The sequence below is a fragment of the Zootoca vivipara genome, chromosome 4 (assembly GCF_965207765.1).
Source record: "Zootoca vivipara chromosome 4, rZooViv2.hap1.1, whole genome shotgun sequence".
Classification (NCBI taxonomy): domain Eukaryota; kingdom Metazoa; phylum Chordata; class Lepidosauria; order Squamata; family Lacertidae; genus Zootoca; species Zootoca vivipara.
The window spans coordinates 25,575,206-25,589,517 of NC_142587.1; the positions used below are offsets into that span (position 1 = coordinate 25,575,206).

At 42.5% G+C, this 14,312-nt stretch overlaps 1 protein-coding gene across 19 annotated transcripts in view; it reads left to right on the top strand.

The window, feature by feature from the left end:
* The window catches only part of MCF2L (MCF.2 cell line derived transforming sequence like), a 116,101-nt gene that overhangs the window by 96,524 nt on the left and 5,265 nt on the right, over positions 1-14,312 (top strand). For 8 of the 19 annotated variants that reach the window (XM_088668573.1, XM_088668574.1, XM_088668572.1 and 5 more), the window contains 13 exons: positions 986-1,101; positions 2,114-2,183; positions 4,092-4,184; positions 4,291-4,383; positions 5,499-5,624; positions 8,132-8,353; positions 8,497-8,589; positions 8,963-9,041; positions 9,502-9,571; positions 10,317-10,432; positions 12,593-12,652; positions 12,981-13,055; positions 13,483-13,563. In XM_088668573.1, coding sequence (XP_088524699.1) covers positions 986-1,101; positions 2,114-2,183; positions 4,092-4,184; positions 4,291-4,383; positions 5,499-5,624; positions 8,132-8,353; positions 8,497-8,589; positions 8,963-9,041; positions 9,502-9,571; positions 10,317-10,432; positions 12,593-12,652; positions 12,981-13,055; positions 13,483-13,563 — 1,294 coding nt within the window. The remainder of the gene's footprint in view (positions 1-985; positions 1,102-2,113; positions 2,184-4,091; positions 4,185-4,290; positions 4,384-5,498; positions 5,625-8,131; positions 8,354-8,496; positions 8,590-8,962; positions 9,042-9,501; positions 9,572-10,316; positions 10,433-12,592; positions 12,653-12,980; positions 13,056-13,482; positions 13,564-14,312) is intronic. The other 11 variants (XM_088668579.1, XM_060273385.2, XM_088668580.1 and 8 more) reach the window with 4 other exon arrangements.

Here is a 14,312-nt window from a genome sequence, read left to right on the forward strand (position 1 = left end):
AGGGAGAGAAATCAGAGTGAAGAACAATGGGAAAGTGGAGGCGGAGGGAGGCAGGCAGATGCTTGCAGAGCCAGAGAACCGACTGCTGAGGGAGGGAACTGAAAGGGCATCGCTCCTTCCGGCACCAGAAATGAGGAGAGCACCACAACGCAGGTCAAGGGGGCGGCGTTTTGGGGTGCCCAGACTACTATGCTGGCGTAGGAACAGACATACGCCATTGCCAGATTCTGATTCGGGATTAGAGGTCATGTTTTTAAGCTGTCTCTGCACTGTAAATAATTAGCACAATAAACGTATTGAAAGACAAACTGGACTCAAGCGGAGTTACTCTAGAGGAGCCACGATGACCCTCTGACACTAGGCAAAATGAAAATCTTGCCTAGCTGTACCAAATGAGAAGAGCACATGAGTACTTAAAAGTGCAAATTAAAACAAGATTGTGCGTCTTTCCTGCTGTGTTGGAAGTGCTAAAGAATAGATCTGGCTTTGTTGCCTACAGCAGATGTCATAAACAGGAACTTATGTCAGGAAGGAAGAAGAACAATTGGCTGGAAAGGTCACGATATGGGGATCCATAGTCATTGTGGTGAGCTCAGATCCAAAACACTGGAATTATCAGTTGGATGGATTTTTATAAATAGTCTTGAATCTACATGCAATTCAAAAATACATTCTGATTTTTGTAAACTTCCTTCTTAACAAGAATATTCTCCAAAACTGTTTATAAGACGGCAGATGTGTGGTGTGTTATTTTTGTTTGTTTGTTTTGTTTTGTTGGGGGGGGGGGCAGAACTGGGCTTGAATTAAAAGGGAGAGCTGTTGTACTGGACATTGAATAGTCTCTCCCCCCTCCCCCCCTCACAATGATGTTGAAATATTGCTGTGTGTTTATCAGCTTTGAGCAGACTAGACTTGCTGAAGAAAGAGAGAGAGAGATGTTGGAACTAACTGCAAACAATTAATCTGCTTGCCTTTTGTATTACAGGGCTATGCTGCAGAAATGGACAGTCCCTTAATGGCACATCTCATTTTACCAGGGCTGCAAAATAAGAAAGATGTCTTGTTCGGAAACATGGAAGAAATCTATCACTTTCACAACAGGTTAAGATTTGTGGCCCGTGCACACAATTTATAATCATATTAACAGAAAATAAAAACAAACACACTAGAATATATTCTTTGTGATTTTTTATCGAAACCCCCAAATTATTTGGTTTTGCAGAGTCACAGTAGTTAAACTCCTTTTTAAAGCAGTAGTCTACAAATCCATTGCTTCAGCCTTTTTGCACATTGTTTCTTTGTCAAAACCCCATGGAAATTACTATAGGGTTTGCACCCACTCTCTCTTGCGTAAGTACTTACCGTGGTAATAATAATAATAATAATAATAATAATAATAATAATAATAATAATAATAATATATTTATACCCTGCCCATCTAGCTGGGTTTCCCCAGCCACTCTGGGCGGCTTCCAACAGAAAAATAAAACACAGTAATCTATTAAACATTAAAAGCCTCCCTGAACAGGGCTGCCTTCAGATGTCTTCTAAAAGTCTGGTAGTTGTTTTCCTCTTTGACATCTGTTGGGAGGGCGTTCCACAGGGTAGGCGCCACCACTGAGAAGGCCCTCTGCCTAGTTCCCTGCAACTTGGCTTCTTGCAACGAGGGAACCGCCAGAAGGCCCTCGGTGCTGGACCTCAGTGTCCGGGCAGAATGATGGAGGTGGAGATGCTCCTTCAGGTCCCATTCCTTTTGCTGAAGCTCATTCATGTTGTATTAAACTATGATTTAGTATGCTATGCAAATGTAACTATAGATTCCTGAGGGGTCTTCTTTATGCAATGGCCACTGTATTTAAGTGTGAAATCTGTAAAAGAAGTAAGCAGTAATGCCACTTTGAACTTGGTGCTCTTTTAGATTCATCTTTGTTTAGTTTCATATAAGGAATACTATAGCTCCCTGCTTCTGAGATTTCAGACAGTATATATTAATATATTATTAAATAATATTAAATAATGTATTAAATATACTAATATTACAGCATATGCTGTAGATATTTATGGATTGTTTCTCCATATTTTTTCAAATAAATTAAAATTGTTTTCTTTGCAGAATATTCTTAAGAGAACTAGAAAATTACATAGAATATCCAGAACTGGTAGGAAGGTGTTTCCTTGCAAGGGTAAGTAGTACGAAAATGAGGGTTATAGTTTTTGTGTTTGGCCTTTCATTGGCAGAATAGTTTTCATTCTGGCACCAGCAATATTAGGAGAAATTATGCCATAGTTGCAAGTGCCTAATTCAATCAAGAATAAACCTGGTACATATGGTTAGCGATGAAAGTTTTACAATGAATGTGACAAAAATCATATGTGTTTCAAGTGGTCTATTGCAGTGTTTCCCAACCTTGTGCCTCCAGCTGTTTTCGGACTACAATTCCCATCATTCCTGACCACTGGTCTTGCTAGCTAGGGATGATGGGAGTTGTAGTCCCAAAACATCTGGAGGCACAAGGTTGGGAAACACTGGTCTATTGCAGGGGTGGGATCAGGATCTAGTGGGAAATTGCTGAATGACTTGCAGTAGATCCACAAAAGTTTTCGGCTCCCAGTGATGCCGAGCCACTATTTCACATCTGTCTCTGGTTGGTGGCCCTTGGGAGTTCTCGTGAAAAACTAAATAGATTCAACAAGCCTGAAGTATGCCCACCCCCTGATCGAGAGCATAGTTGTTTTGCTAGCTTCATCGTTCTTCCCCAACAATGTCTGCATTGCAAATGTCTGCCAGTGGTTCCCAACCTTTTTTGGGCCATGCCCATCCTAAGCATCTCTAAAATCCTGATCCCACACCCCCCGTAACATATAATTCTTATTATTCAAAAAGTGAACTCCTATTCACGTGGAGGAAGCCTAAAAGGCCATTAACTTGCTCTAACTCATTCTCAAATTCCCCCTCCCCCTAAAAATCAAATTGCCCCTCTGTGGGGCATCTGCCCCACGTTGGGAACCACGGGTCTAGGCCTTCGTGCTGAAACAAATGCATATTAGAGAGGAAGATCAGAATTCTGAGTTCTGTTAGCTTCTAGGACAGGCATAGGCAAACTCGGCCCTCCAGGTGTTTTGGGACTACAATTCCCATCAGCCCTGACCACTGGTCCTGTTAGCTAGGGATGATGAGAGTTGTACTCCCAAAACATCTGGAGGGCCGGGTTTGCCTATGCCCGTTCTAGGAAATTACAGTAATGTCAGATTTACCCAGTTGGGTTTCGCTGTTGTGGGTCATGTTGTGTAATACCAGTCCAGTTCAAGGTGCTAGTGCTGGCAAACATAGCCCTAAACAGCTTGGGACCCAAGTACCTGAAAGAGCGCCTTCCCTAGTCTCAGCACAATCAGCAAGAAAGCCCTATTGGAAGTGCCACTGCCGAGTGCTGCCTGGTTGTCATTCTTATAAGGCAGGGCCTTCTCAGTGGAGATTCCCTGTTTGTGGAATGTCTCCTCTGGTGAGGTGTATCTGCCCCCTCTTTATAAACTTTCAGGGTGGATTTTAAAACATTCCTGTTTACCGAGACACTGGATGGCTAAAAATTTTCCTGGCAGTGTTTAAATGGTTATGAGAGTATGTTTCCCCCCCTAAAAAAAAAGACATTTTAAATGTGTTATTTTATTTTTCATTGTATTGTTTTAACACTAATGTGCTTACCAGCTGAGGCTCCTTGGGGAGGAAGGGTGGGGTATAGAAGTTAAATAAATAATACAGGTTGTTTGTTTTTTTTAGTTCCCACAGGAGCAGAGACATGAATTAATGGCGGCAGGGTGGGATGGAGTTATTTGCGTGATCTAATGTCAACTCAGTTTTGGCCAATCGGAACAGCCATACATATTTCAACAGTCCATTAATAAGAATGGTTGTTACTCAAGCTTTCCTCGAGTAGACCCATTAAAAGCAGTTGACTTAACTTAGCCATTTTCTTTCATTTTGGTGGGTCTCCTCTGAGTAAGACTTAGTCGAATGCCCATTGTAAGTGTGACAGTTTACTTCATAATTGCATGAAAACTTAAAACTTTTGTAATAATTATTTTCTCTCATTCAGATGGAAGACTTTCAGATTTATGAAAAATACTGTCAGAATAAACCTCGATCTGAAAGTCTATGGAGGCAGTTCTCAGACTCTGTATTCTTTCAGGTATTCTTTATTTTACTGAAAACACACAATTAGTTGATTACTATCTTTCTCATTGCATCTCATGGAAGGATTTTTTCCCCAGTTCTTTATTCATTTATATTTATAGGAGTGTCAGAGAAAACTTGACCACAAGCTGAGTTTGGATTCCTATTTGCTGAAACCTGTTCAAAGAATAACCAAATATCAGCTTTTGCTAAAGGTAGGAGTATAATATTATTTTAGCCATGCCCTTAGTTAATTTCTAAGTGACTCTGATTTAGAGCAATGCCCACTATTAGTAATTCCATAGTTTATAGCTTTGACAGTGTTTGCAATTTGTAGCATCCTTTACAGTCTTCATTTACAGTTGCCTTCAGCAAGATTGCAATGAAGTGAATCATTATGAGCTGACAAGCTGGTCTCCCAGCTTCACTGTCTCTTCTCAGATTGTAACCTTATATTTTATACTAGTGGTTTTCAGCCCGTTTAATAACGGGCGCTAGAATCCTGGGGTTCGGAGAAGCGCTTGCGCAGCGCTTCTCCGAACCCTGGGACCTGTCCTTGCTGTCGGCGGCAGGGGGACAGGAACGGAGGAGGAGAAAGCGCTGCTTTCTCCTCCTCCGTTCCTCTCCCGCAGCCGCCGACAGGAAGCAGACACCCCAGAGTTCGGAGAAGCGCTTGCACAGCGCTTCTCTAAACCCTGGGACCTGTCCTTGCTGTCGGCGGCAGGGGGACAGGAACAGAGGAGGAGAAAGCGCTGCTTTCTCCTCCTCCGTTCCTCTCCCGCAGCCGCCGACAGGAAGCAGACATCCCAGAGTTCGGAGAAGCGCTTGCACAGCGCTTCTCTGAACCCTGGGACCTGTCCTTGCTGTCGGCGGCAGGGGGACAGGAACGGAGGAGCGCTTTCTCCTTCCTTCCTCTCCGCCAGCCGCCGACAGGAAGGACGCGTGCACTCTCCCCCCCCCTGCCTCCTCCAACCGCCGCTCCTCTCACGGGCCAGGGAGGGTTGCGAGGAGGCCTTCGCCGGCCTCCACCCTCGCTTCCCTGACGTGCCCTGCAGTGAGGCGGTGTCCGGCGGGAGCGGCGGTTGGAGGAGGCAGGGGGGGGGAGAGTGCGCGCGGGCAGTCTCTGCTGTCCAATCCCTGTATCCCTGGGGCACATGCGCAGTACCTCAGGGACACACGGGACAACTGGACGCAGGGACAACTTGGACATTATTATATAGGATTGCAGTCACCATTTATTTTATGGCATATAGTAGTAGCTCCCCTGTTGTATTTAGATAATGTTGTTGCTCTTGAGATTCATAAGGTGCTATATTTACTTCTTTCACAGGAAATGCTAAAATACAGTAAAAATTGTGAAGGGGCGGAAGATCTTCAGGAGGCACTGACATCAATATTGGGAATTCTTAAAGCAGTTAATGATTCCATGCACCAGATTGCAATCACTGGCTATGATGTAAGTAGTAGCATTAAAATTTCACTTTTTAGTGATACATAATGCAAGCAGTAGTGCCAATATTTTCTGCAACAGTTTTCCCCATCACCATTTATCTGAAATGATGGTCAAAACTACTGAAAGAATGCAGAAAGAAGAAGCCAGTTATCAAAAATGCCATCCTACAAGATTTGTTCCACCTCAGTACATTTCAGACTACAGCTTCCTTCTTTAGAAAGAATCTTAAAAGTTTCCTTTTCTTCTTTTTCTTTTTTAGAATAGTTGCAGCAGCTTGAGCATGTATTTTTGCCCTGTCTTGCACTTTTACTAACGGTACTAGATGAGCTGCAATGTTTGTCGAAGCTGCTTCTGCTGTTCTACAGAGTTCAGAAGTTTTGAGATTGCTGCTGAAGAAGGAACTTGTTTCAAAACACATTGAGCTGCGATATATTCTGTTAGTTGGCACTTAAGGAAAAACTTTTCCCCTTCTTACATTATTTCTGGTGGCATGTCACTTAGCCTGTGTTTGGTGTGTCGCTCCCCCACAAAAAGAGATATACGCATCGATTGAATTTTAGAATGGAATAGAAATCTGCAGGGTGGTGTTGGTGAGAGGACTTGCCGTATATAAAATAGGTTTTTCTTCTCTCTACCGTCCCACACTTTAATTCTGGTTCCTGACTTTTAACATTTAACTTTTGCCATCCAAAGCCCTGAGAGAAGGGGAGACTAAAACTCTGAAACAGTTTTGGTTAGTTCATGAGACCCAGCAGCCTTAGCCAGCCAAAGTCCAGACATTGGATGTTCTCCATTTCCTCAGGAAGGGACTGTTCACTGGACTTAAGAGGCAGGACTATAGAACCAACCCACCCAGTTCCAGGAGAATAATGCAGGCTTAGGACCAGCTTCAACTAAATTGTTCCACTTGCACAAGCCAACATAACATCTTCTTTGGCGATCACTCATAGCTGAGTAAGATTGTCTTCCATAAACACAGTTTTAACAATGAGTCCGTAAGTGACTGTGGAAGCCAATTCTGGATCCACACGTCCTTCCACAGTGGGGACATTGGTTTCCGGGTGGGAGTTGATCACGGTGTGGGTTTGCCAAGCGTGCCTTCCTCTTAGCACGTTTCTCCCTTGTGCCCTGAGTTCGGGTGTCTCAAAGCCCATGACACCTTTGGTAAAGGCTGTTCTCCAAGTGGACCGCTCTCAGGCAAGTGTTTCCCAGTTGTCGGTGTTTATACTCAGATATGCAGATGACACAACCTTGATGGCAGAAAGTAAGGAGGAATTAAAGAACTTTTTAATGAGGGTGAAAGAGGAGAGCGCAAAATATGGTCTGAAACTCAACATAAAAAAAAACCAAGATCATGGCTACTGGTCCCATCACCTCCTGGCAAATAGAAGGGGAAGAAATGGAGGCAGTGAGAGATTTTACTTTCTTGGGCTCCTTGATCACTGCAGATGGTGACAGCAGTCACGAAATTAAAAGACGCCTGCTTCTTGGGAGAAAAGCAATGACAAACCTAGACAGCATGTTAAAAAGCAGAGACATCACCTTGCCGACAAAGGTCCATATAGTTAAAGCTATGGTTTTCCCAGTAGTGATGTATGGAAGTGAGAGCTGGACCATAAAGAAGGCTGATCGCCGAAGAATTGATGCTTTTGAATTATGGTGCTGGAGGAGACTCTTGAGAGTCCCATGGACTGCAAGAAGATCAAACCTATCCATTCTGAAGGAAATCAACCCTGAGTGCTCACTGGAAGGACAGATCGTGAAGCTGAGGCTCCAATACTTTGGCCACCTCATGAGAAGAGAAGAATCCTTGGAAAAGACCCTGATGTTGGGAAAGATTGAGGGCACAAGGAGAAGGGGACGACAGAGGATGAGATGGTTGGACAGTGTTCTTGAAGCTACGAACATGAGTTTGACCAAACTGCGGGAGGCAGTGGAAGACAGGAGTGCCTGGCATGCTATGGTCCGTGGGGTCATGAAGAGTCGGACACGACTAAACGACGACGATACTACATTTTAAAAGATTTGCCTTGAGACCGTCTTTAAACCTCTTTTGTTGACCGCCAGCATTACGCTTTCCATTTTTAAGTTCGGAATAGAGTAGTTGCTTTGGAAGACGATAACCAGGCATCCCCACAACATGACCAGTCCAACGAAGTTGATGTTGAAGAATCGTTGCTTTGACACTGATGATCTTTACTTATTCCAGTACACCGGTATTAATTCACCTAGTCCCCCTAGTGCAACAGGACTTTCTCCACTTCTCTTCCCCACCCATGTGCATCCCCCACGCCTTCCCCAAATCTACCCAGGAGGGTCAGAAGAACCCTGAGAACAGCATGTTGGGAGAAAGGGAGGGGAGATTGTTCTTTCTGGCAAATAGAAATGAAGGCACATTCTCCTTAGCAAAACATTTAATTCTACCCATGGTGCAGCTCCATTGCTGGTTTTCCTTTCTAAATATTATTAACAAAGTGTAAAAAGTCTGCTTTTTGTTTTTTTGTTTTAAGGGAAACCTGAATGAACTTGGCAAGCTTCTGATGCAGGGATCTTTCAGTGTGTGGACTGATCACAAAAAGGGGCACTCGAAAGTCAAGGACCTGGCACGTTTCAAGCCAATGCAGAGGCACCTCTTCCTTCATGAGAAGGCAATACTGTTCTGTAAAAAGAGAGAAGAAAATGGAGAAGGATATGAGAAAGCACCCTCATATAGCTTTAAGAATTCCTTAAATGTAAGATGTGTTGTTTTTTAAAAAAATAAACATTTTAATAAATAGTAGAGCAAAAGTAATAACATTTTGGCTGCAGCAAGATATATATACAACTAGCAAGGGTGTCATGCCAGATGTCAATTCAACATTCCTTTTGTTTTCAGATGACTGCTGTTGGAATAACAGAGAACGTTAAAGGTGACGCTAAAAAATTTGAAATCTGGTATAATGCAAGGGAAGAAGTGTATATAATACAGGTAAACAACACCCACCCCCCATTTTAAGCATTGTGCTGCCTTTTAAAGCCAGTTTTATGGAGGTGTAGATCAGGGGCGATTTCCGGCGTCTGTGCATGCACAGATGCGATTTCCGGTGCCACAGAAGTGAGTCCTCATGCTGTGCACGGTGCACGGTGACTTGCCGAGCGGGCGGCTCAGTTCGGGGGCAGCTCCTGGGCCAGTTAAATGACCCCCGTGGGCTGCTTGTGGCCCATGAGCCTTAGGTTGCCAACCCCTGGTGTAGATGTTTTCTTTGAGGCCCGAAAACATTGGTCCTGCCTGTCTCGTTTCGAAATGGCTTAATTTGTGGCAAATAGTTGGCTGAATTTTTACCTTTTCCTTTTTGATGCAGGCTCCAACCCTGGAAGTCAAAGCCACCTGGGTAAATGAAATTAGGAAAGTATTGACCAGTCAGTTACAGGCATGCAGGCGTAAGTCTTTTCTTTCTCCCTAATATCTGTCAATAGCAATGTGGCTATCAGTATGATGGCTGCATTTAGTTTCCCTAACAGACACAAGCAGCTTCCATTGTATTTTGTGGGGGGAGATTAAAGATGCTGCAATTGGGGATGGATGCAAAACTTCCCACCCTGTCCTGATGTTGGGGTTGCTGCTAATTTGCTTGCAGCTTGGAACCAAAGTCCCACAGTTACTGTCAAAGAGTTCTGTTCATGCTCAGTTTGTTGTCGTGTAGTGGAAGCCATATAATTTGGTTCCCCTTCAGTATTTGGTGAGAGCTCCAAAGTTTGCACAGAACTTCCAAAATCTGAACCAAAGGTATGCAGCTTGCCTGAGGTGCTTTGATAGGCAGTCTCTCTCTCTCTCTCTCTCTCTCTCTCTCTCTCTCTCTCTCTCTCTCTCTCTCTCTCTCTCTCTCTCTTTTCCCTACAGAAGCTAGCCAGCATAGAGTTCTAGAACATACAAACAGTCTCCCTTTACCTGCATCGTCTAATAATACCAGGTAAGCTGCTATCTGCTCCACAAATAACTTTATAAAACATTGATTCATCAGATACTCTTCCAATTTCAATGTTTTCTGCTTTGCCTGTCTCCAAAAGCATTTATTTGCTTTAAACTTACTTGCTAAATATTGCAGTGTGAGAGTTTAAATGCCTTCTTAATCTACTTATAGCACCTCCTGTATGGGTGCTTTTACAAACAGTAGAGAACGATGATGATCCCAACTTTTGTACATATGCATTTTTAGAAACTTTCAGGTTACCTGCACCTTTACTTACTGGTACCTCACTGGCAGGCAACCTGAAAAATTCCCTGCAAGTCTCAGCTTAAAAATAACTGTGTCAGGTACAGATTTGTCCCTTCATTTTTGTTCTGAAATATTTATTGTAGATATGGAGCGAGCTAAGCAAACACAATACCATAGTGCAGTCATCCCCAAACTTCGGGCCTCCAGATGTTTTGGACTACAATTCCCATCTTCCCCAACCACTGGTCCTGTTAGCTAGGGGGAGTTGTAGGCCAAAACATCTGGAGGGCCGCAGTTTGGGGATGCCTGCCATAGTGTTTAGTGTAGAACATCTCTCCCCGTACCCATTAAGTGGGAAAGTATGTCTAATTTGTAAGGTTGTCTCTTGCTTTAAAAAAAGAAAGGAAAAGAAAAGGTTTGTTTTACTTGCTCGGAGATTGTTGTGGTTATCTTGTAATGGGAACAAGTGAATTGGCCCTTGTATTTCTTCCATGAACAGTCCTTCAAGAAATGAGGCAAGGAACACCAGAAAACAGGAGGAGAGAAATGCTGGTGTTGTAAGTCCTGATGGATGTGTAACCTCAGTAGCATCAAAGTATCCTGAAAAAGGCAAAGGTAAATTTGAAATACCCTTTGGTTATTAATGTGCATCAATTACTGTAAAGTGGAATAAGTTGTGGCATAAAAGGAGTTGTGACCATATTTTGATCATGTGATCATATTTTGCCATGTCAACTCTTGTCATAGATAAAACCAACAGGTGTGCAAATAATAATAATAATAATAATAATCTTTTTTTAGGTAGGTATACAACAAATATTGGCTAGTTGGTTCTGTTTAATATCTGTTCATTAGCATGCCTGTCTTAAATCCCATAGAAGAACCACACTGATTTATTTGCAGGAACCTGTTTGTCTCCATAGGGTGATTTTTCATTACTATATTAAGATTCAAGCTCTTTAAAAAAAGAAATGATTCTAAAAGTGTAGTAAACATGTGGGTGATTCTGTTACTTTGTTCCCATTTCAATAATTAATTCTTCATAAATGCCTTACTTTTCTGGCACAACCTTCTGGTTTACCTTTGACTCCTCTGTTCTTTTCCCCTCTGTCTTCATTTTATTGAAGATACTATCTCAGATTTCTCAGTTCTCTCTCTCTCTCTCTCTCTCTCTCACACACACACACACACACACACACACTAATGTACAGTATTACTAATCCCCAAAGCCAGAAAGGTAAATTTTACAAAGCTAGCTGGTTTATTTTTGTTCAGTACACACTGTAGTTGCCACTCTGTGTACGTGTACAAATATTGGCTAGAATCCAAGGAAGAGGCCTATATGCACCATTCCGAAGAGTCCTTAGACCCTCTAGATCAGGTTTTTGCAGGGAGTTGGCATTGAATGCCCAGGAATTAAAGGACTTGGAAACTTTGCCCACAGTACTTAAGATTCAAACCATTAGGATTTGTGTATTTCCAAAATGGTTATTGTAACTTCAAAGCCTTAACTCTTGGTTTTTCAAAGCCCCGATTAAGGACCTGAAAAATTCAAAAGGACAGCTGTCTGGCCTTGAGCCGTGAAGCTAATGTAAAATATGAGGCTAAATAGAACGATTGAAATGATTTTTGTTGACAAGATTATAAAGTTGCTTTAGCATATTTTCATTAGAGCTCCCAGCCATAAATAACCCAAACTTTCAAGCTGTTGCCTTTCTGTTCAGATAGGAAGACCTTGGTCCTTATTCTCTTTTTCTCCCTCCCTGGAGCTGGGAGGGAGTTCCACAAAAATTGTAAGATGTGTTGCATACCAACCAGAATGCTTTTCTGTGAACAATGAATGTTCAAACTTCATTTGTGGTGGGGTGGGGGCAGTATTAATCAAGTTCTTCATGGTTATTAAGGACTGAGATTGTACTTGGACATAAACACAGTGTCTAGGAAAGTAAGGTTCAAGCTCTTATAAGTTGGAATTGGCTTAATTTTTGCCAGATATTTGGAGGCAATTAATGCAGTTTTGGGATCACTGTCATGATGTGTTCCCAGTGGACAACTCCTTCCACTCTTTTCTCATGTTCCAAGGTGAGCTGCTGTGTTCTGTCATCTCTAAAAACTTACCTGGGAAACCCAGCCAGATGGGCAGGGTATAAATAATAAAATAAAATCATCATCATCATTAACTCAGTTTGTTACTGGAGAAGGAATGCACTTGCTTCCTTCAAGAAAGCTTTTTATCAAGAGGAGCTTTTTTTTTCAAAAGAGACCCTTTTGAAATGTTAATTTCACAGGTCCCTAAGGAAAAGAGGTTGTGTGTTTTTCCACCACAGAAGGTGGGCTAAGTCTTGCTCTCAAAGCTGTTATCTCTGATAGCATTTTCCTTTGTACCATTTTACATGAAAGCGTTTTAAAGACCTGCCCTGCTCTGGTCTGCTTTAAATTACACTCGTTGCATGTGGCCAGTGCTTTGGTTGTGGGAGCCATGTGCACACTCGCACAGTGGTTTCATGCTGTTAGTGAATAACTTATCTAAAGTGTCCAGGAAGACATGTTGAGATGTCATTCACACTATAACCATGGAGCTATTACGAGATTGAAAGGAGTGACCAACATTATGCACCAATCGCCCTGATGGAAAAAAGTCTCTCCTTTCTCTCTCTCCTTCTCTTTAACAACCCCTTTACCTTTGAGTTCTTTCTGGAGAAGCTGCCAATGAGTGCAGCCAGCTACTTAAAGTTCATATAGGTAAGCACTAATATTCCATGCTTGCCTTGACAGAAACAGCGTCTCCTACCGCTAAAAGCCAGACTTTGCCAATGATCCTTCTTTCACGACCAGGTATTGATCCAAGATTTGGTTTCATTGGAATAAAATGATATATGAATACAGAAAATAAAGAAAATTGCAAATTAATTATATCTTTGCTACCAGCTTTTTAGTATTTGTACATATAACCACAACTGTGCACTTTTTGATTATTCCTAGATTTTAAAAATGTTTTTTCTTGTTTTTATGAATACCAGTTAAAAGTATGAGATTCTATTTTTGTTTTCCAGTCTAAACTCAAAGGTACTTTGCATGCAACCCACCTATTTTTCTCTCTTTCAAATTCTTCAATATCTCTTTCTTGTCTCTCTGTCTTTTTTGCCTGTTTGCCCTACTGCAGCTTCTCCTACCAGCCCAGACAAAAACACTAAACGACATGAAGTAAAGAGTGATCCAACTCCTTTGGGTTTGAGAGGTAGAGTGGAGCCGACTTTCCAAACTTGAAATCGCAGAATCCCAACAGTAGCATGCACTTCGCTTTGACTGAAATTGCCACACCTGGTAGCCAACAAAGCAATGCAATTTTCTGTACCTTCACTTAAGTTCAGGGACAAATGTGCCAGGAAACCACATTGTGTAAAAAGCTGAGAGATGAGAACCTGGGAGTAGAGCTGGCAGCGGATAGGTTGTTGCAACATATAACCTGATAAAAAGATAGCAAACATTAGTTAAAAGGGGGGAGAGAGAAACGCTAGACCTGTCTTTGATAAATAGTGCAAGGCTATTTCATTTTAATTATGATTGAGTGGAACCTAGTTTCCAATTTCAAGCTCAGGGTGGAAGGTGGTACCATGGCAACAGCGTAATGCACTAGGAATATTTATTATTCAGTTCTTTCACAGATGCAAGTTCTGTGTTAACTTGGAACAGGGCCAAGTGGGTCAGCACTACTTATCTTTTACTAGCAGCCCAGCGCAGGCAAGGTAACGTATCTCTTCTGGGGCCACATGGACTTTGTGCATGGTGTGATGTGTGCTGTGACTCGTGGCTGCTTTTAAGGGCTTGCTTTGGCTTTCCTCTAACATCTTGTAGTGTCACAGATGACAAGAGGCACAAATCTTGCAGAATTGCCCAAAAACCGAAAGCCTCATTTTGGGGAGGGGGGGGGGTGTTCCATTTTACTCATTTATAGCTATAATTGGGAATTGTTCCTTCTTTTTAAATTGGTTTTCAATCTGCCTGGAATCTTACTGGTATGCCATCCTTCCTCCAAAAAGCTCAGGACAGCATCCGTCCTGGTAGTCCCTCCCCATTCCATTGTGTGGGGTTAATTCCACTGAGGACTGAGTGGGATTGAATCAGAGTTTCCTGCATTGTCCAAAAAAGCAGCATGATTTAGACTGGGGCCAGGGATCCTCCCTCCCCAAATATTGTGCCCATCTTTACCTCTGTGATTAATAACAGCTTAGGGGATGAGATAAGGGTAACTTGCTTTGCAGAATCATAACAAAGGGTTAATACTCCCCACTCCACCCCAAGCTGCTTTTTGAACCAGGCAATGGCATCAGGGGTTCCAGTTTTGGAACTCTATATCTGCAGGAAGCCCCTTGTTATGATTAGCATGGACAGTCACAACCACTTCTCAAGGAGTTGTGCTCCACCTGTGTTCCTTGTGGAAGCTGGGTCATCTAGCGTCTCATGACATGAGAAGGGCAGGTTTTGCCTCCATCAT